Genomic DNA, 23,809 nt, shown 5'->3' with positions numbered 1-23,809 from the left:
TGCCCTCCCACACTTTGAAAATCATTCCTCCACTGATGTTGGCCATGAGAATGCTAAACCATGAGAACATCTGAAAACTTGGATTGGACAAGATACCGATTGCGCCAGTTATTTTCAAGCTGAACAATGCAATATAAAATGGTGTCATCCCATTTGAAAGGAAAAGATAAATATTTGGGTTGGGAATTAATTTTTCTAAGTTTAGGTAGCTCATAAACAAACTTATCTACTCCACCTTGAACTAAAACCCTTGGTTATATCTGATCTTCTAATGGTGTCATCCCGTTTGAAAGGAAAAGATAAATATATGGGCTGAGAATTAATTTTTCCAAGTTTAGGTAGCTCAGAAACAAACTTATCTAGTCCACCTTGAACTAAAACCCTTGGTTATATCTGATCTTCTAATCATCTTCTTATAAATTCCATTCATTTTGTACATAGTTCTTATACCATCAACTTTTGTCCGTTCGCAAGCAAAGCTCTTTACAGCAAAGAATGGTAACATGTTACCAGATGTTTATGAACACCTAATCATTATGAACACCTACATGCTTTTGCTGATGAAAAAAATTTAATATACTGCAGGAAAATACATACCTGCGAATAATCCACAGTGGTCTGAACAGCAGTTACTTTAGCAAATTCTTCAGTCACTTCAGGTTTCATCACTGTTGTTACATTTTGAGATCTTTTCCTGTCATCTGCATTTTCTGAAACCATGCAAGATGCTGCTGCTGTGTTCTTTCTGTCTCCTGCTGTCATAACTGTGGCACTCTGTTTGGGAACTGCTGCTTGTATGTTTGGTGAAGGATTTACATCATTTTTAGCTAAAAAAAAGACAAACATAATTGTTTAATACCCAATGTACCATGGAGTTTATTTTCACTAGGTAATCCAAATCATTTCAGCTATTTTGAGAACTGAAAACCAGAATAGAAGGAAGCAGTATCTCAGTAAAAGCAAGTCTTTTCATAACAGGCTCTGTTAAATGTGCGCTTTACTTCTGCTTATTCCGTAATTTGATTGCGAAGCCTCTGCCCCATTTAAGGATAATAACAAAGGTTAGTTTTGTTTTCTCTCAATAACTGGCCATATCGGAATTATCAAATTGAAAATTTATTTCAAAGTCCCTCTTTGGTGTCTCCACACTGTCTTCTTAGCCAAGGTCACTGTTCGGAAGATTTTCAAATAGTTTTGACTCTCTAAATAGACTATAAGGACCATTCAGAGTTCATTTTTAAATGGTTGATAAAACACCCATCAGCAACAACAGTGGCCCCTGAACAACATACATGTAGATAGATTTTTTCTTCCACACTGCTTTGCATTTGGTACTTGGGATGACATCACAATTTCTAAATGCATTTACATGCGCATAAATTCCTTCCCCACATTAAGTGTGGGTTGGGTCTACTAGAGAATACCCACCCAAACAGTCACTACATATGCAAATTTACCATGCATGTATTATTCATTCGCTGAAAAGATTTGATCACCTGTGGTGCACCCTGACCTCTCACAATGCAGCGTGGCCTCACTGCCATGATCATCCTTTTTGAAAGCAGCTCAAAAGGTCGGAGCCAGGGTGGGGAGGACGGGCGGGAGAGGACTGTTTGGGTAGGTATTATCTAGTAGACCCAACCACACTTAATGTGGGGAAGGAGTCTACGGCACTCTACCTACCCAAACAGTCACTACATATGCAGAGTAGCACCAGTCTAGGTGGGGGGAGTTTGGCGATGACACATCTAATGGCGAGAATACACTTTTACCTATAAACGTTATATATTATAAAGTATTATTATTAAGTATAAAGAGGAAGGTATACATTTGAGAAATGGTAAAGGAACTTCACAACGACTTCTTGTCTGTCCTTCAGGAGGTCCCTTTGACCTCTGCGCTGCGGACAGCAGGATGATCCTGCCATTTGCGATGTCAATTTGCAGGACATCCCTCAAGTTGCAGGAGGTAGAAGGAGACTTCCAACAGGCAGTTTTGCAAAAGTCTGCAATGGCAACATCTTGAGAGTAAGACAAAGATCCAGATCCTGCTCGTACGTCATGAACCCTGATGTAATAATGACTATGTTCATCAGAGCTTAAGGCCAGACTGGATTAGCAAATCTAATGGCCGAAGCCGTCCAGCAGGCAATAGTGAACTGACACCGCTGAACGGTGTGTTCTCATGAAAGTGATAAGCGATGGGGTTAATATTGTCCCTTTCAAGCTATCCTTTTAGTCAGGTACCACTTCAGGACATGAACAGGCCCCCAAAGTTTATCCGCATCATCCCCAGGATGTGAGGAGGCGGAGAGTGTAAAGATATGAGACAGATCGGGTGAGGGAGTCTGATCCTTAGTGAGAAAACCGATCGAAGGAATGAGGTGAACATCATGTGGCTCCATACACAGACAGCCTTTGGCAATGGGGAGAGCCAATAGTTTGCTGCCTCCTCAGGACTTAACCATTTTCAGGAGAAAGGCCAACCTGACACAGGTGTGTGTAAGGCAGTCGTCATTTAGGGTTCAAAGAAGTACCGGAAAGTATCTCCAGAACCTAGCTTAGGCCTTATGACCAGACCTATTTCCCAACAACGGAACAGTGGATAAGCATATCACAAAAGAGGTGATGGAATGTCACGTTGTTAAGGGCAGTTACCGATTTTGAAACCAATGTGTATGGCAGCTAGGGCTGACCTGTAGATACAGTACTTGTAGCTCCAAGTGAAAGCAGTACATGTACACAAGGAAGTCTGTTATAGCACTCGCAGGAGGGTTAGCTGGAGCCAAAGCCTGACTATCGACGCACGTAAAACAATGCTAAAATCTGCTGTCACATATTTGAAAGGTGGGCAGATGACGTCCCATGCGGCCATGGCTGCTAGAGAGTCCCGCCAAAGAAGAAGATTGTGGGAAGTTAATAGTGAGGAAGCGAAGAGATTGATGTAAGGCTGCTCTATCATCCTCGGGAGAGTGTGTCCACCATTACGTCATTGGACCCTAACATGTGGATCGTCTGTAGGTTAACTGCATGATCCCTTGTCCTTTCCATTAATTTGGTTGGCAATGTGAAAAAAAAGAGGCAAGAAAGCCGCAAGACATACTCAAAGACAGAGATGACACTATCATTCAGAGTCTTTTGCATGACTGTAGTGAGGTCTGGGCAGGAAGGAAAACTATCTTTTCTCATCAAAGGAATAACCTCGATAAGAGGAGAAGAAATAGGTCAGAGACCGAGACAAAGACTCCATGTAACCTAGATAAAGTTGGTGTCAGTCTTTATCGAGCAAGGAGTTCCTAACAAAAAGGCTTGCTATGCATAAGTTGTCTTTAGCAGCAGTGTATAACACCTGAATATGCAGAAGGGTGTCGAAGACATTCATGTCCAATTGAAGGTAAGCAGTGTTCCGTACCCAGTGTGGCCGCCGGCGTCCCGACTGCGATGGGAAACTTTGATCATTTTCACCCATGAGTGAAAAATAAATGGCTGGCGTAGAGGAGTCAGGCCGCATGACGTTTGCGACGGAGCAACTCTCTCTGTGAAAAATACATGTTAACCTTAACTGGATGAAACTGCGAGTAATTTACGCTCAAAGAAAATCTCCGCAGACAAAAAACAAAACAAAACCATTTCGATGTCCGAAATCAGGTTAAGCACTAACAAAGTACATGCATTCATTTCAGAAAAGAATAGGGTCTAGCAGAATTCTCTCTCTTCGTTTCGATCATGCTGAGCATTTATATCGGAAGAGAAAGCCCGCGAAACTATTCCAACAAAATGGGTGACTCACAGCAGACCTACTACTGACAGACCTCGTAACAGTTAAAGTAAACAGATTTTTGGACTAGCCCACTTTGAAGCGAACATGTTTTGAACAGTGTGCACTGTGCATTATGGTTGGGCTGCACAGTAGAATACCTGTGCTCACATGGCGACACATAAGTGGGGCCACAAAAGGGTTGTTCTGCTGATCGCAGGATTGTACGTCGAGAGACGCAGTGAAAATAGATTCGTAAAATTCTCCTGCAGGGCCCCTTGGGGAACCCCGGGATAACGGGGTGTCAAGGGGTGTGTACAAATCAAAATGGCTTGAAAAATGTTAGGTTCTGATGTCTGGGGATGCAGACTGCCTCTGCAGTAGTAGGTCGGCGTCATGATGACAAATTTACCGTGACAGAACTGAAAAAGATAGGAAGACTGCCTGGAAATGTTATTTGTTTGTTATCTTGGTGCCTGGTACCGTAGTCTCGAATGCCGGTAGGTTTAGACTTGTGGCGGTCATTAGAGATCATCAGATAAAGCGTGGACTCACTTCCCCGTGGCCTGGGCGGGCCTACCGGTGGTAGCCAGAGTAGCTCCAGAAGGCTTTGACGGAGCCTCAGGATTTTTTTTGGGGGGGGGTCCGCATCTGATGGCGTATTTACCAGGGCAACAATCCGGGAAGTTGGTTCGGAAAGTGCTACCGAGTGGATTACGTATGGATGCCCATGCAGTAGATACATGTATCTTGGAGGCTAGCTAGGTCGCATTTGTATTTTCCATAACTGATAACATAAGGAACTTGTAAAGTTCCAAGGACCCTGTTATAACAATGTCCCACTGTGTTCAACAGAGCAGATGTCTCCAAGACGTTCTGCTTGAAGGCCCTAGATAAAGGGAAGGCGACAAGGAGATGTTGCCCGGGACTGCTCCAGGAGCAGTCCGCTAAGGCGAAGAGCCAACTTCGCGAATGGGAGCCCCATAGCAAGAAGTATCTCAAGACGTGGGGCTGTCGGTTGACTGGCACGGGCGTGGTCGGTGCCTTCCTCTGGAAGGGAGGCTGATGGAGGATCGTGAATCTGGAATATGTCATAGGCGGCGAGGACGCCGATAAAATTGGTGTTATCTTCAACCAAAGACACGGTGACTTTGCTTTGACTGAAATAATGCTATGCTATAGTCAAGAACATGAAACTTCATGGTCACGGTTTTAAAAGTTGCAAGTTGTATACCTTTTTCAAATCAAAACTGTACAAATTCATTGCATAACTGCAAACTAATTATTTAACACACCTCCTGCATGCTTGGTCTGATCTAAAAGACAGGATTGGCCATACATCAGATCCATTCTTTGCTTGTAGTTTAAGCAAGTTTGAATAGGCAGTAAAGGGCATTTCTTGTTTATAGACGAAGTATGGCTTACTTAAGACATATTGGAGGACTAACATGCTTGCCATGTTCCTGAATGTGCCTATCCATTGGGCCCTCTACATCACCCCTTCCTTGTCATGAGGCTATTGACTTCAAAGTCTTTGCTGCACGCATGTTAGCTTGGGATGTCCAGTGGCCTCTAATATTGTCAATTCGGTAGGAGGTACATCCCATGAAAAAATGGATTCTTCATCCGCTACTACGGGTAATGACTGGCAGTTCGAACACTGCATTCCACTTGGTGTATCCTTCAGGCCTTCAAATTGAGTTGACCACGATGAAACAAACCCCTTTTTTGTTTGGCCTTGTACTTTTCTTTGGGATGGGATTCAGTATTGTCAACTGAAATTGTGCCGAAATAATCACTGATAATTCACTGTCTTTTTTTAACCTACAGCTGCCATGTTTTGACTCATTGCATGCAGAGTATACAAATAAAAGTAAACTACAACTTTCAACAAATCACTACTTACTAAGACTACACGTGCACACGGCAAGCGTGCATGACTGCATAGCAGGAAGTACGGTACACGGACAAGTTCTTCCTTCAACAAATCACCATTGATGAAATTGCTACGCCAGCAATACACATGAATATTCATCACCCCAACTGTTGCATACATTCAGACGTAGAGTGTGCAGGACTCTGATGCATCATTCATACAAGTTCGGACAACAGCTATTTCTTAACCACTCGACGATTTTGCCTAGTGTCATATGCAGAAAGTACACACACACACAAGTACCAAGTCACATAAAACTGTCTTCGAGCTTCCGGCTGTCAAAGCTCCTCCACGACATACGTACAATAACCAATGATGTTTGGTACCCAGACACAAGGGTATTTTACAGTGTGTTTGTGCATGTATTTTCCCGTGTGTGGAAAGGTGCCCGGCTAAATTTAAAGCGTGCTTTATACATGTACATGTAGACATGTACATGTATAATGTAATGTACGTAACAATGCAAAAATCATTGTACACCCCATACTGACACAGGCCTAGCTGTTTACTTTTTTATCAGCTTTTGTGAAGAGGAAAAAATCAATCAAAGGTAAATATGATGACTGCTATCAGTGTTGTTGTTGACACTGTCACAAGACCAGACGCAAGACCAGACACAAGACCATGCACAAGACCAGTCACAAGTAACGGGGTGAACAATGACAAAGGAATGCTTTTGTTGCAGTTCATTTGAATAGCTTGTGTTTGAATTCGGAGGTCTTGTGTGGTCTTGTGAAGGTCTTAAGTGGTCTCGACTACAACACTGACTGCTATTCTTGGCAACCAAAAACAGACACTTTTATTTCGAGAAAAAGTACCTGTCCATTGGGCAATTGTACTTAATTTTTACTTGCCCGAAAAAAATTACTCATCCCGGGCAATCGGACAACCCCTAATGTTGAGGACTGATTACAAGGAAAATTTTTGGGGGGAGGGGGTTCCTGGTTGTTCGTTTTCTATAAGGTTACTTGTAAAGTCCCAAGGACCTTATAACAGTGTTCCATTGTAACTGTCTCAGAGATGTTCTTTCAGAAGGCTTAGGATGTAGGGCAGGCGACGAGGAGACACACATGGTGTGTTGCCCTCCAGATAACAAAAAGGGAGCGGTCCAGTAAGGTGAAGATATTTAATCTACTTCACATCTGGGACCTCGTAGTGAGATTATCTGAAGGCAAAGGCCCAAGATATAGAGTGGTCAGTCAACTGGCACGGGTGTGACCGGTGTCTTGCTTTATTGCTCGAAAAGCGAGGCTGACGGAGAACCAAGAAACTGGAACATGTCATTGGGGTGAGGACATCTGTTGAATTGGTGTCATTTTCAACAAAAGACATGGTCACCTGCTTGGACTGAAGCAAGGCTGTGTTATAGTCAGAGCCAAATGTGCCCTATAAATTGATGGATGGTCAAACGGAGGACTGTCAACTGGAGCAGACTCTGGTGCATGCCAAATTCTGGCTAGAGACTAGAATATCTCCTTGCATGAACGATCAAGCAGGCGAGTTTTTGAAACATTGGCCCGAAGATTCCAGTTGTGCTGTGTGGCATTTGAAAGAGCCGTGGTTGGTGTCCTCTTCCGGCAGAGCGGTTGATGGCAAGACCATGTTTCAAGTGCTCGGTGGCAACCCTCTGATGAAGTGAGGGTTGCACGGTCGGAGATAGAGCCATGCCACGCTCCAAACCATGGGTGGGTCCCATGGGGAACGTCCTGCTCCGACGGGGAAAGCCTGGGCTGGTATGACTCCAGTGTGAAACCCCGTGCGGTGCCATTATGGCTCACGACCGAAGAGGGCAGAAGGGGCTGGTTTATCAGGAACTGGTCCAGGGCAGTGGAGGCCGTCGGTGGTCTATCAATGGAAGTCAGGGCTTCATTGATGAACAGGAAGGCTGATATTCACAGCTCAGGAGTAGGCTCATGATGATCAGAGCTGTTTGTGCATGCCGGGTGGCTGACCCGGCGACAGAGGTGGCAAATGGGGCAGCAGGAGGCGGAACACCTGGGGAGCATTTCCGGTGAGGTCAGCAGGAACTGCAGAGTTCTGGGGAGAGGGACCAGGAGAAATGAGGTCCAATTACCTGGTGATGCCCAGTTGAAAGCCAGAGCCACTAATGGACTATAGTGGGTTGAAGCCCTGGTGGCGTAAAAGCCCAGTGGGCTCCGTAGAACCCAAAGAATTAGCAGGTGCTGGGGTGACATGGTTTCGAAACACACCAGGCAGGGCGGGCCCTAGCACTCATGGGGAGCCCTCAACAGTGAGTTCAGTATCTGGGCGAAAGGAGGTACGAAAGGTGGCCACTGGCACAGTAGTCTTCTTGGCCGATGTTAGACAGCGGGTGGTGCTCTTCGGCATCGCCGGGGGAATGCTGGTGGAACACTGCATGGCTTTCTTTGGGCCATGGCAGGCGAATGGTGTGCAGTACTTCACGATGATAGTAGAGCCGGCCCAGGAGATGTTTGATGGGGCACTTTCTCGGGAGTCCCGGCTGGCTCACCAAGCCAGTGATTAACCAAGGAGACAGGGTCCTTGCCACATCCTGGTGGTATCCCTGCTCAGGTATTCAACAGTCAACCACAGAGCTTCTCCGTCAGCTCCGCGGGGCCGAACATAGCCAAATCAAGGCTGGAACCCCCTGGATGACCATAAGGCCTTTTCCTTGTCTTGGTAGATGGAGAAGACAAGGGAGTATGACAGATCCTACAGCAACACCCTGAATTCAAGCGGGAAAGGCCTCTGATTTATCAGTAGGGTATACAGGGCGTAGTACCTTGCATTACTGAATGAACGAACCAGGGACCTGGCCAGATTATGGCTGGAAATCCCTGGATGACCACAAGGCCTCTTCCCCGTCCTGGTAGATGGAGAAGACAAGGGAGTATGAGAGATCCTACAGCACCACCTGAATTGAACCGCATAAGGCCTATGATTTATCAGTAGGGTAGGCACAGGCGTAGTACCTCGCAGTACTGACGGTAACCACGTGTAGTGTGCACATACAAGAAAAATGAAGAAAATAACACAAAATATAGACAAAGTAATACTTTATTTACAACGGAAGGAAAGGCACTAGGGAAACTTGCATATGTAGTGACTGTTTGGGGAGGTACAATGCCAAAGACTAGAAAAAGTGGATCAAATATTACTTGCTATTTTGACCCTTGGGTGTAACTGTAATTGAAAGAAAGGGAAAATTTCCTGATTTCTCTTTCGTTCTCATAGTAGAAGTTCAGAACAGATTTGTTAAAGTGCATTGTGAAAAACGAGTAGAAAACCTATGGAGAAAGACGGCAACTTTAATCTCATGTCACGTGACCCCCAATGACGTCGCGGTGACCATTTTTGTCCGACACCCTCTCTGATTGAACGACTAAATATGACTGTCTTAGTCTTGGACATCAGAAAAACGTGCACAAAACCTATGGAGAAAAACTGCACCTTTAAATTCTTGTCACATGATTCCTTTTTGAACTTTTTAGTTTTATGAAATATTAGTTGATATTTTAACTCTCCGGTATATTTGTAATTGAACAAAAGAGAAAATTGAACCTGATTTCTCTTTTCTTCTCATAGCAATCCTAAGCCAAAGTTCAGAACCACTCAGTCATTAAGAATGATGACAGTGTGTCATCAAACTTGTACCAATGAAGGACCCTTAAGCACAGACGGTCCTCGAAATATGATGTCATGATGACGTCATCTAACGATTTATTACTGATTTTTCAATATTTGTTTCAGCCCATTGACTTTGTACACGTTTTCAAGGCAACATTTTCATTGTACAGCAGTATTCAAATGTCATCAAAGTGAATTGTTAATAGCTTATTGTTTAAAAGTGGTAATAGGTATCGACTTGCTTTCAATTATGTTAGTCGATGGGGGTACAGCATTCTTCAGATCATCTAGATATGACGTCATGTAAATATCAAGTGCCCTTGACAGGTTAAAAATTCTGAAAAATGAATTTTGAGTACATGTCTGAGGCAAAATTTGTCCGAATCGCCTGAAAGTTGACGTGTATTATGGAGTGGCATTATGCGGCTACCATATCCCTGTCAGAACACTGGAGCACAAGGCATTAATAAAACACACACTGTGAATGCTATTCCTGGAGTCACACCGTCTTCTTAACATGGTGTCCGAAATTAGCCGAATCCCCCATCCTTACCAAACAAGTAAGGCCAAACTCCTGGAAATCCCAAAGAATGGATAAATGAGCATCCATCGGCAGTGCAGACTTAACCATGTCACACCAGGTAGGCTGTGACAGTGACCGATAAACTGTGCATTTCTCGCGGGGCTTGTGCCATCATTTGCAGTAGCGTTACACGTATTGCCAGATAGACTGTACCGATTACCAAGCACATGTACATATACATGTACGTGTACACGAGTAAGGCGAGCGCACCCTGACCTCGTCGCCCTCTGAACTACGGAGGCCTGTAACGGACATATCGCAAAACCATGGCACACTCGCTCATTCCCCCACCGGCCAAAATGGACATGAAAGTAGACCAGGTCTCCAACTGGCAATTCTTCAAGGCAAGCTGGCAGAACTATTCAGTGGCCACGGAAATCGACAAAAAAGATGCTTCTGTCCAAATAGCCACACTACTGACTGTTATGGGGAAGGAGTGTTATGAAGTCTATCAAAATCTGCCACTAACAGAAGAGCAGAGAAAGTCACCACAGCAAATCCTGACCAGTCTGGGTGCCCATTTTGACCCAAAACGCAATGTGGTGTATGAACGATTCAGGTTCAACTCAAGCAAACAAGAACCCAAGGAGAACATTGACACTTTCCTGAATAGGCTCAGGAAGTTGGCGACCACATGCAATTATGGGCCACTTCTGGATGAAATGCTGAGAGATAGGCTGGTCATTGGCGTGGCAAACAACAGCATACGGGCTCGTCTGCTGCGGGAGTCTTCACTGACATTGCAGAAAGCCATAGACACATGCCGGAGCAGTGAACAAGCAGCACTCCACTTACAGCAAATGGATCCAGCGGAGGCTGAAACAGCTCACTTTGTGAAAAAAAAGCAACAGCCACAAAAATCTGGAAAACCAAGCAAGCCTCCAAAAAGCCACTGTAAATACTGTGGCAAGTCACACAGCAAAGGCAAGTGCTCTGCCTTTGGCACAACCTGTTCCAAGTACCAAAGGCAAAACCACTTTGCCCAAGTTTGTCGGTCATCTGGCAAAGGTGGCAGTAGAACCAAAGGAAAGAAGCAGCAAGCTGGAGAAAAGCTCCACCATATCTATGGAAATGATGGAGACAGTGATGAGAGCATATACACGGTGCAGTCAAAGCCCAAGTACCAATACTTTGTTGAGCTGGCAGTGGAGACACCTACAAAGGAGCAGACAAAACCCATCAAGTTTCAGCTGGATTCCGGTGCAACCTGCAGTACCATGAAGCTGGTAGACTTCAGGCAGCTGAGTGACATGTCTCCAGAGCCATCAAAGACTAAGCTGAAACTGTACAATGGTAACATTATACGCCCTATTAAAGCTGCCAGCATGCGGTGCCAAATTAATGGCATCACAAAAAAAATCCACTTTGAGATTGTGGAAGACGCACCATCATCATTGCTCTCAGGCAGTGCAGCGGAAGCACTGGCACTAGTACAATTCACACAGGAGTGCTTAGTGCATAGAGTGACCGAGTCACCGACTCTCACCAAGGCGCAGGTCCTCAGCGTGGATCTGGTGGAGATACAGTGATGATGTATTTTTCATCTGGACCGGTGACAGTGGCAGTCTAGACATCTTTATTTACAGGGCAAGTTCAATTTGGAATATTCCCTCCATCAGGCAACCTTTCTTGATGTCAGCATCCAGAAGGAGAACAACCTTGTGACAACTGACAAAATACACTGGATGGATCTGGACCCCCACTTTAAGTCCAGTTCCATTGATTGTATTTTTTCTTTGATCTCTTCCCACCTTACATTCTTTTGTTGTTCAACCATGCCTCCATGCAGTCCCCTTTATCCCTTCTCCCTTTATTTAGCCTGCAGCTTTCTTAACCTTTCCTTTTGTCTTCTTGCATTCATCCATGCTTGATTGATTCTCTGTTGCCCCAAAGAAAAAGATTCCTGTCAAGGGGCTCTCCAGACTAGTTGGCTTAAAAACTTACATAAAATACTTGGCTGTACCTAGAATATTAATGTTGACATCAGGACATTGATCTTCTGAAGCACTCCCTTTTCAAGATATCTACAAGGTTTGAACCAAATCGGACATGTCCTTCACAATATACTGCTTTGATGAATGCACCTATAATGTCACGTGACATGGTCATCTGATGATATTATCATCACTTGAGGTCAATGTTCGTCTAAAGCCCTCCCCTTTCAGGATATCTGCAAAGTTGGAACCCAATGGGTCATGTGGGTCACAAGATACAGTGCATTAAAGAGTGCATCATTAATGTCACGTGACTTGTCATCTACCGATGACATCATCATGACGTTATGCTTTGAGACAAATCTTGGCTGATGGACTAAGAGTGCGCACCTAGTATGTAGTCTGTTAGATTGATAAAAGTGACAAAGTCCAGCTGTTGAAAAACATGCACAAAACCTATGGGAAAAATTTAATATTTCAAATTTTATAAAAAAATCAGCTGATGATGTCGTCATGACGTTATGCTTAGAGGCACATCTTTGCTAAAGAGTCTTTGCTTGAGGCAACTATCATAAAGATCTGAAACCACAAAGGGAATAAACGTGCCCTGGAGAAAAACCGTATACAAAAGAAACACTATTCTTAATTTTATTTAATGCTGTATTTTACACTGAGGTTCCATGATAAAGAACAGTAACGCTCCGCTCTGACTGAATTTGTAGAACGTCTTCATGTACAGGGTATTAAACCGCAGTAAAACATCCGTTCAAAGAATTTTAAAAATTCTCCCAGAGCCCAAAACATATACATGTACAGGTTAACTGATGTAAAACACTCTAGGTTCGAAGGAGAAAAAATTCAGCTGGGGACAACAGAGTTTTCTTCCAATATCGATCAAATCTTGGTAGCCATAGTAAGCTAAACGCAAGACCGTTAGCACGTGGGCGCCCTCTATCTCATTTAGTGTCCAAAGGTTAAGTTAGACCAACGCTCACTTCCAACATACACAGTGCAAACATTAACACAATAGTCCGCTGACACAGCTCACCCACTAGGCACAGTCCATTGTCTAGGGATAATCCCTCTCATTACTCGGCTGTCTATTGTGTAGGGATTATTGCTTCCTACTCCTTAATTAAAGTTGAAACTATAATACGTAGGCCTATACAGCAAAATAAAAGAATTCAAAAGAACAATTTAATTAATCATAAGTACATTCCTGACTTATTGAAAACCCCTACTAGACATGGTACGGGTCGGCTCCTCAAATTATGCAAATCAGGCGGTCAATCAGCAAATCCAGCATTCTGATTGATCGAGAGACTCGAGAAAACTAAGAGAAAGGGCATGGTTTTCTCTATACAGACGAGGTGCACTACTGTCAATTATCTCACAACAAAATAAAGACTCCAACGGGACTAAGGGACTAGTGTATAGTTGGCTGATTCAAGTTAAACAGGGCTCCCCCCGGGACAACACACATCTCACAAACATGTTATTTTCTCCCAAAATAAAAGTCAGAAATTGTTGTTTTGGGTATCAAATTGAAATGTATAGCATTTTCATCATTTTATTTGAAGCTCTTATTTCTTTGCGGAGATATTTGCAATTATGTAACACAACTCATTTATTTATTCTGTCCAATGCAAGTTTACACAGATAATGCTGCAAATGTATGCCATCATTAAATTCAAATCCTATCACATAACTGTTGGATTATTGACTTCTTTGGGATTGTTTTTCTAGTTCTAGACTAATGAAACTGATGCTCATTTCAGAAGGATATGTTTGTATAATTAATTGATCCATCTCTGAGTGTAATGAGTTTCTTCCTTTTTTCTTCTAAAGCTTTAATCTGATACATAAAATGACAGTTTCTGATAGTTATCTTTTACTTTATAGTTAAATTTTACTTTCGGGTTTCATTTTTTTCTGGGGCTCACTGAATTTTCGTAGAAACTTTTAATAACAGCTTCAATTTAAAAAAAAAAAAGGCCATCCCTGAATGCAAACCAGGATTTCATAGTGAATTTCTTAGCAATTAAATGTTTTGTACCCTATAATTTGATATTAGAAAGAAATGCATGACTGATAAGGAACAATTTTAAATAGTGATACTAAAATTTGCTTTGTTCAAGGGAAAATGTCAGCTGCATCGCACAGTTTAGGCTAATTTTAAAAGAGGTCTCACAGATAGAAGGATGAACATTTCAAAAGGATGTGTTGGTCTGAAGGGGACAGAGTAAAGGAACTTCCATGAAAGGGTTCATACGATTGGCAAAACTCGGTCCATGTTATCTTTTACCCTGCAGGGTAATCTCTAAAACTCTTACTCAACCTCATGACAGTGGGACAGACCTGTGGGACAGATTGGTCCATGAGGTTCAAGCAGCAGAAAATTTAGCGAGGACCGTGGCAACAACGGAGAAAGAGGGGCATGTGACTTTATACTGTGGCAAGTTTTGCTTATCCTCATCTGAAGATGTTATCAGATATTGAGAAATAGTTATTTGAACACACCTTCTTGGAGTTAGTCTAAATGTACACAGCATCCAATGACTGCTTCTTGTGAAAAAGCGAGTTTTTATGACATAAATGCATGCTGTCTATGATCAGTATCAAGCATGACTTTTCTGGTATCAAGTGAAACAGGACAAAATTGCATTTAAATGTTCAATGTTAATTACATGTAGTTACCAAGCAATTCATTCTAAAATCACGACTTTTTTAAAAAATGAATGCTTTGACGTTTAAAAATATTTGATTCAGACCAGCTGTGGTTAATGTTAGTAAACGGAATGAAGCAAGCAAGAAAGCATCATGAACAAAATGCTTGGTGTTACCCTTAAGTGGGGTGAAATGGTAGTCATCTTTTAAATGACCGCATTCAATGCTAGCAATACTTGCTTTCTGCATTGTTTCACTGTTGCATCTGCTATTCCCTCATCACCAAACAGTAAGGCAATAAATAAAGTTGTCAGAATGATGAGCTACAGATATTTTGACATTGTTGACCTAACATTTAATTCATCAAAATGAAGAGTTAAATAATTTTGGCACTGCACAAGTTAACAAATACCAAATGGGTAACATTAATTTGAAGTCACCTCACCTTGCTCTCTTTGTGGTTTGTTTCTATTAATTTCTCTGTTTCTGGTCTTCTTTGAATCTTGATTTCTTTCTCTGCTCCGTTGTATCTCCTTGTGTCCTTTTCGATGTGGGCAGTCTTTGAGGAAGTGTCCTACCTTCCCACACACCCTGCAGCAGCGATCATTTGGTGGAGCCTCACCTCCAGTCAACACAAAGGTGTCAAAGAAGTATTCCTACAGAGTTTGACAAAATATCTTAAATGTACAATGTACATACAGTATAACATGTATCATGCTGCTTTAATGAACATAGCATGGTTTAAAAAATGTTTGGCATAGTGACATTTCAGTTGCCAATGCACTGGTCCCTGTCCGCTCAAGTGTGTGATGGTCTGCCTCACTGTTTAAATATGGCCAACAAGTCCATCTTACACAGCAAGAAATTAAAAATCAAAACTAAGGAGGGTTGGATCAAACTTTCAAGTGTAACTATGATTGAGTGCTTCTAAATTGATAAAACTTAGCAGGCAATTTAATTCAGCTCTTCTGATGACTAGTTAACAGATTTTATTCATCTTCACAGCATCTTTAGTAACTGCATTCTGACTTCGAAGTTGAGAGGTATCAACTTTTTGTCCAAATGGGGAACAATTAGTAGGCCTGCCAGGCTGTCATCAGTTGATGCTTTAAGGGATTACGCTCCCTCATTTGCAACCGTGAAAAGGTGAGAAACAGATTTCAAGGGGGAGGAAGAATACATAAGATGTATAAAGGTCTGACTGGCCTTCAACTGCCTCCATACAGAAAATGCGGATCAAGTGCAAGGAATGGAGATGGACAATAGAGGACCGACTGTTCCCTCCACAGCTACTACCACTGGGATCTACTGTGCAGTGAGAGAGTTGAGAACATTCTCACCAAAGAATGTGGAATGTTCAAGGTTTCCAACTGATAAATACCACGCCTTTTGAACCTTGATTAAAAGCATATCAACATTACCATGTCTAGGAAAACTTTCCATATTTCGCAGGCAGATCCAGCTGATTTCATAGAACAATTTTTTGACTGAAGATGAGTGTTGAGTCCACCGCTTTGCATCAGAGATTAAGAAACAGTCCATACAGTGGTAACATCTGTCCTCACCTCCTCTGAATGTTGTTTTATTTGCTGGGAACATGATGGCTGCATTTTTTTGGAATGCCAAGGGGGTAAAGGTTGTGGACTACCTTGCAAGGGGCCAGACCATCAACAGGGAGCATGCCAACTTGCTGAGGCAGTTTCATGAAGTTATCGAGAAGAAAGTTACTGGGAAAATTGACAGAAGTTGTGAGTTGCTCCAGCAGGATAACACCCCTTCTCATAAAACCATGAAGTCCATCATGGCTGCTGTCACCGGCTGTGGCTTCTGCCTCATTCAGTATCTGCTATACTCTCCACATTTGGCCCCATGGGACTTCCATCTCTTCTCAAATACAGAAGTAGCACTTTGCTGGTAGGTATTTTTTGTGCTGATGATGGGGTCCACACATCCACAATTAAGGCCTTCTTTGAAGCCATTAAAGTTTGGTTACAAACTTTCTATCCAAGCCCGTATATTCTTTTTCTTCTATGTGCCACTTGTGGGTTTTGCTTGGTTATTTGGAATTTGGGTGGCACTTATCCACAACTCAGTATTTAACATCATTGCTTATTGCTATTTACGTATAGTGTACACAACAGAAATTGTAATGGCTCTCGTGCTAAAAATACATGTATGTAAAAATGCGTATTAAAAATATTTTTGTGAAAATATATGTTCACAATATTAATTAAAAATAAGAGCTATACAAAATGCTCTATACACAAACCAAAAAGAATTCAAGTTTCACAATATCACAATTCACCATACAAAATTATACAGACAGTAATTCCACAGAATCACAGTTCACCATTTACATTGAAAATAGTCTTTCCTTTAATTAAAATACCTATATATATAGATAAAGATAAAAACACAAATGTAATGAATAAATGAAGTGAGGAATCATGACATACAACTGATCACTTGAAATCACTCCATCCTAATGCATCACTCCACATTGGCATCCCAACATAAACTACTTGACAGATGAATACCAAGGAATTTAAAGTGATCTACGATGTGTACATCAGCTCCATTGATAGTAATATGAAAAATTTCATTCCATCTTGAGTGAAAATCAACAATAATATCCTTAAGTCTTAGTAACATTGAGGTTCAAGTTGTTGCCAGAGCACCACTGTGTAAGAACCTGAATTTAATTATGATAGTTATGTTCATCATTACCTTTAATGAGCCCAATTACAGTTGTATCATCAGCATATTTCACAATTGTACAATCGTCAAATGAGGGTACACAATCATGCGTGTACTATCAATGTAACAGTGGTGATAGCACACACCCTTGAGGGCTTTGGTATTCGTGGTGATACAATTAGAAATCAAAGAGTTCACTCTGACTACTTGGCTATGGTCGTTAAGAAAATCATGGACCCAACGACAAAGGAATAAATCACTACCAAAACCAGCAAGCTTGTGATATAGTGTGTTAGCCAGGTTTTGAATTTCTAGTTTTAAGTCTCCAATATGGAAAACAACCTTATTCCGAGTCAATACTAAGTTTCTGGTATCAAAACTCACACCCATTTCCCCCTCTCTGTTGAGAGCAATGACAGCAAACATGGCTGTCTTCTTAAAAGTAAAACTTTCTTTCTGTGACAAATACTTGGCAGGGGACCATTGCCTCAGTAATGTAAACATAAACCAACATCGCACACTAACTGATGAAGTATGCAGTATTGTTGGTCTCTTGGAACACTCCTTTGTAAAATCAGTGGATGTTTCCCCACTGACTCAGAGGATGTAAATGGCAGATGTATTCAAGTCACTGCTGGCTTTGCTGTATTTAATGCACTATAACTCAGTCTTTCTCCATAAAGCTGTGTCAACATTCCAAAACTGTGTTTACAGATAGTTGCATGGATCAATTTGCCTGCCACTACAAAAAAAAAATCAGTTGTGTGACATATGTGTTATACTGTTTCTTCATACTACTCTTCCATGACTGGTGCAATATTTCAGTAGTTTTCAAGAAAGTCCTTGGTTTTCCAAGTTTTCCAAGATAGCCTGCACGCCAGTAGTCTTGTGCTGTTCCAGAGTGGGTGTGGATGTTCTATCAGTAGATGCAGCAGTAGGTCTCTTCTTCTTGGGAGGATGATCTATTGTAAGCATATCAACCATGTACATGTAGGCATCCGGCTCTGGGTGCCATGACATGAAAGTGTCCAATTGTTTATTCAACCAGGACGTAAACATGTCACAGTCAAACTGTCTGAATTTCTGACCGAACTTTGGAACAACTGGCTTGTTTAGCATCCATTTCTATATGGCGTGATTCTGTATCCACTTCAGTGTTATAAGCCCCAGGAATGAAAGCTGCTGACAGAGTAAGGAATCTTTCTTGGGCCTACATGATCATATCTCGTGACCTTGTTGGAGCTTTCCTTAATGCTACCCTGTTTATTAATACACGATACTGTTGCTGAGTTGTCACTCATTATGCGAACACGTTTGTTGAACATGTCTTTACAAAATGCTTGTAGTGTAACAGAGGCTACCATCAATTCCAATACATTGACGTGCAGTTCCCATTTTGTACTGAACCAAAGTCTCCCAGTACATGTATGTCTTCCACTGTAAATACCTCCCCAACCAAGCTTTGAGACATCTGAATTCAGGGGTTCCCAGTTTCTATTGATCTAGAACTTGTCAGTACATTACTCACCCACCAATGCAAGTCAGATAGTGCTAAGCTTGACAACTGCACTGAGGACTCATAATTGCCTCCTGATAATTTGATGGCCTCGTTTCTGTCAATTTCCAGTGCTCTGTAATGCAATGGTGCATAAGGCACACCTGGCTCCATGGCCACCAGGCTTCCAATCAATTGTGCCACATCTATAATGCTAATTAATGTCCAGAGAAGAATTGAACAGTCCAGACACTGTTTCTTGACTTTGTTTAATAGCTTTGTTCACTGTCACGGCCACATTAATAGTGACTGTATACATCCCAAGAATTCTATGCTTTGGGTTGGTACCAGGACTGACTTGCGAGGGTTAACTGAGATCCCGGATTGTCAACCGATGAAATGGTATTGGTAACATTTTGTGCGTACTGCTCCGCATCATCACCTTGTAACAAAAGTTCATCTACATAGGCCATGTTTGTATGGCCATGTTTCCTGAGATGGGACAAAACTGCTTTCAAAACTTTTGTCGACGGTCAGGGGGCTGGTGACAGCCCATTCGGCATTGCCTTAAACTGAAATAGTTTTCCTTCCACCTGAACTTTAAGTACGTTCTGTGAGGTTCTCACAATGTGATGGAGTAGTAGGCATCTTTCGAATAAATTGATGCAAAGCAGGACATCTCTTCTCATAAGATTTAACACTGTTTCCAAGTGTCCATTTTGAAGTGGTAGTATTCTGTCTGCTTGTTCAAGGGCTTTAAATTCAATACGAGTCTTTGACCACCGTCTTGTTTTTCCCTAACAAAAATATTAAAGATGATATCCCCAGGTCCATGTTATGTCTCTTCACTAACCTCTTTTTCTAAGAGTACCACAATTCCAGTTTCAGGAATCTCTTCTTTCATGTCTCAAAATTCAATATTATGTGGAAAGGAAGCCTGCTGGGATTCAGAGTCGAATTTAAGGTCAATGCCATATTCAATTTGACCTAGTCCCAGCTATCTGAAGTTATTTTGTCACAGTTATCAGCAAATGAATGCAAACCAGTCTCGCCACCTTGCAAATTATTTGCCACATTGGTAACTTGGATAAAGAGGAGGGTGGCTCATTTGAAGGACATGGCCATTAGATTTGTCTACTTGTTTTCTGTCTCATTTCTTCCTGAAAGGCTAATGGTATTTGGCTCGGTAAGGGCGCTGGTTGGAGTGCCCTTGTGGCTGGTGCTAGGAATATGGAGGTTGGTAGCCTCTCTTGTGATAATGATGGCTGAAACTCTGTGGCCTGTAAATTTGAAGTTTTTGGCTGACCTGCAATTTCCTGGGTGATTCCGCCACATACTTTTTATGTTTCCTTAAGCTCCTTGATTTTTTTGATCAGTCATCACTTAAGAGCAAGTCTGTGGATGGTATACCATGACCACATAAGGGACAGTAGGATACCTGCCAACTTTGAAGAACAAAAATGCAGAATGATCAAAATTTTATTGATGTGGTTACTAATTATTATGTGTTTGTGAAGTGTACATCACAAGCACATAGTGTGAAGTCCCTTACGGCCGGGGTCCAGGGCCCGCTCCAGGGTTTTAGGCACTCTCTGGTGTATTCTGAGCCATTTTGGTTGCATTTTTGTTCAAGATTCATGACCAGTTATTAGTAACAAATCTTGTGCAAAATGCTAATATTTAAAATAATTTTGATTTATGTCCACTATTTTTCCCACCATGTCTTTCCCAAGAGTGTCGACAATGTAAGACGTCTTTGTACACCCACAAGCACACTTCTTTGCAATCTGTGAGTAGGGGAACATCTTTCAAAACAGTTTACTGCAATGATCTGCAACACTAAGTGATAGGCTGTGTTCAATAATAAATTCAGTCTTCATCACTTCAGCACTGATTACACTCACATTGGAAGTACATGTAGTAGCAAAGAAACTGGTCAGCGATCTTCCACGTGTAGCATCGGCTGTGGTTTTGTGCTTTTTTGTGTTGACATGTTCCTCAACGTCGCTCAGTCCACCGTGGCTTATGCTAAAATCAGTCAAACACAAGTTACAATGTGCGTGATGTTCTCCAAGTTTCAATGGCGAAAGTACCAGGAATTTCTGGGAGTATTCCGGCCTATACTTCTGCAGAATACGTTTCTGTCCTTTACTTGTGTCGTTCATTTCAATGTCTCAGAAACCACGGAGGTAGCTGGGTAGAAACTCAGTCTTCAGTCGGTGAACGGCATTGCTTGCGGCGACACAATCATGCTGTCATGACAATCACATGCAATGTCAAAAAGTGTGGCTTTAATTACGTCATCCACAATGTGCGAGGGCACTCGTTGTGTGTTAAATCGTGTTCCTCGCTACACAGTGTCTCGTCGTGCGCGCGTGCATGCCCCTGCCGTCCGAAGTACATACATGTACCTATAAAGCATTTGATGAAACCGATAGAGTTAGAGACATAAATCGTCCACTTTTTTGGCTGATGTTAATCACCTGGTAAGTTCCGACAACTTGCCTGCCAATTTGCCAGCCGTGGATTTCTTCTTAGAAGCAAGTCGCTTGACCTCAGATGATGGTTGGCCTTTGCCTGTCCTGACCACAGGAGGTTTTTGGTGGCACTTGCATTTGACCTTTTTCTGATGAACATTCCAGTGCTGTCAGACATGCTCTGAGACGGAGTCTCGATTTTCCAAATTATTATCCATCATGCGATGACTAGCCAATAACACTATGAAATTTGGATTGGTTAAAATAGGGCTAAATGTCGTTTCTCAGTTAAAATGTATTCCACCCTGATTTTAACCGCGTTTTAACTGCATAGATCAAGCCAAAATGTTCACCCAATTTTAACTGTGCTTCAACCGAGATTCCAACACCATTCTTCCAGGACTTCGCTTGCGTGACCCACAAATCCTGCTCCATCCTCCACAAGGCTAGCCTTCCCTTGCTCCGCCATCACATCGGTGCTACCAGATCCACCCTGGCATCTCTGGATAAAGAGATATTCAGGTCCCAAGACCAGCTCAAGACGATTATGCCCCCGGCGGACTTCGAGAAGATTGAACATCTCACCACGTCATCCAGCAACTATGCCTTCAAGCAAGCTCGTCACCGACAAATCAAGAAATGTCTCAAGATCACCAGCAGCAACAACATCTCATGCAGCAAACCGCCACAGGCAATGGGATCCTCTATATCCCTACGCCCGCAGTAGTCCAACCCTATGAGATGTTCAGTTCCGCCCCACCTGCATTCCAGGGAGTCCTTCACCAAGCATACAGTCATCAACATGAGTCAATGCGCCCTCTCCTCCAACGAGGAGAAAGTTCTGGCCCTGGGCCTGAACTTTGCGCTAGCCCCTTGGTTCTTACCTACGGAAGAGATTATCAAAGCCATTGAGCCCACCCTCCGTCGCCTTGACAAGTCCACTGCCAATGAGATCCATCTCAAGATCAACAAAGCCCTCCGAAAGCGCAAGACACCCAAGCCCAACATCTCCAGACAAGATCGGTCAGCCATCAAGTCTCTGCACCAAGATAAGACCATCCATATCCTCCCTGCTGACAAAGGCAACACCACAATCATCATGGACTGACTTGAGTATGACAGCTAGGTCTCAGACATACTCAACTTGGATGATTACCGGGAGCCCCACAGGGATCCTACAGCATCAACTGGGAGGAAGCTGCAGCAGAAGCCTACAAGTGATAGTAGGGCCCACCTACAACATCGCAAGACATCTAGCCAAGATTCTCCATCCCCTGGTTGGCAAGACCCAGCATCACATCAAGAACTCGGACCAGTTTTCATCTATCATCCAAGACCTCAGCTTTGATGTCGTTTCTCTTTTCAACAATGTCCCCACCTCTGATGCCACCACCATAGCTAGAGACCGACTCCAGGCAGACACCACCCTTAAGGACCGCACCGACTTCACCCCAAGCCAGCTCCACAACCTACTCACCACCTGTGTCAACTCAACCAGCTTCCAATGGCGGGACAAATTCTTCAAACAGTTAGCTGGAACCTCTATATCCCCGGTACTAGCTGAATATTCATTGAAGAATTCGAGCAGACTGCCATTGCCACCGCAGACGACCGTCCCAAGATCTGGCTCCGGTATGTTGACGACACATTTGTCATCTGGCAGCACGGGCAAGACAACCTCCAACACTTCTTGGATCACCTGAACGGGCTTCACAGCAGCATCCAGTTCACCATAGAACAAGAAAGAAATGGCAGCATTTCCTTTATTGATGTTGATGTGTCCAGAAGTCAAGATGGCCATCTCTCCCGCAAGGTGTACCGCAAACCCACTCACACCAACAAATACCTCAACAGCTCCTCCTTCCATCACCCCAAGATCAAGTCGTCCGTCGACCAAGCCCTTGTTTGCAGGGCTTACAACATCTGCGACAAGGAGCACATCAACGAAGAACATAACCACAACTCCACAGCACTTTAACGAAACAGTTACAAGCCTCAGCAGATCAAGGCTCAAGACCCAAGCCCAAGATCCCCCTCTCGGCCGAAGGGCCTCCTATATTCAAAGCCAATTAGATAAGGCCCCTAGTTTTGTTACTCTCCCCTACCTAGGTTGTACTTCCCACCACATCCAGCGCACCCTGAGCAAGCATGGTATCAAGGTTTTCCACACAGCCCACTCAAGATCCGCGGCATGCTGACATCCCACAAGGACCGACAAGATCCGCACCACCGACCAGGGGTGTACAAGATCCCTTGCCAATGTGGCAAAGTGTATACTGGCGAGACTGGTAGGGACCTCCCCATCCGACTCAAAGAACACCAATCCCACGGCAGGAAGGGAGACTACGAGAAGTCGGCGATAGTTAAGCATTCCCACTCCGAAGACCACCACATCCACTGGAACCAAGCCCACTTAATCACCAGAATCGTTAACTGGTACCCAAGACGCATCAGATAAGCCTTGGAGATTCTCAAGCACGACACTGTTCCCCAAGACATTGGCTTTTCGATCAGTGACACCTGGCAGCCCCTGCTCACCTCCCAGTCCAATGGGTCCTCTATACCCTAGGACACCCCAACCCGGCCTATGGGTCTCCTGTACACCCAGCCACCTCACCCTGCCCTAACCTATGCCCAACTGACACACCTCACTGA

The 23,809-nt window shown here is 43.1% G+C and overlaps 1 protein-coding gene across 12 annotated transcripts in view; it reads right to left on the bottom strand.

The window, feature by feature from the left end:
* The window catches only part of LOC110988048 (terminal uridylyltransferase 4-like), a 179,533-nt gene that overhangs the window by 22,640 nt on the left and 133,084 nt on the right, over positions 1-23,809 (bottom strand). For all 12 annotated transcript variants that reach the window (XM_087144097.1, XM_087144094.1, XM_087144096.1 and 9 more), the window contains 2 exons: positions 14,931-15,141; positions 598-827 (listed from right to left, as the gene is read on the bottom strand). In XM_087144097.1, the coding sequence (XP_087000223.1) occupies positions 598-827; positions 14,931-15,141 (441 nt within the window). The remainder of the gene's footprint in view (positions 1-597; positions 828-14,930; positions 15,142-23,809) is intronic.

This window comes from Acanthaster planci, linkage group LG12 (assembly GCF_054643075.1).
Source record: "Acanthaster planci isolate LZ-2023a linkage group LG12, COTS_SCS, whole genome shotgun sequence".
Classification (NCBI taxonomy): domain Eukaryota; kingdom Metazoa; phylum Echinodermata; class Asteroidea; order Valvatida; family Acanthasteridae; genus Acanthaster; species Acanthaster planci.
Note: the sequence above shows the minus strand (reverse complement) of the source record. Positions and strands in the feature narration are given on the sequence as shown.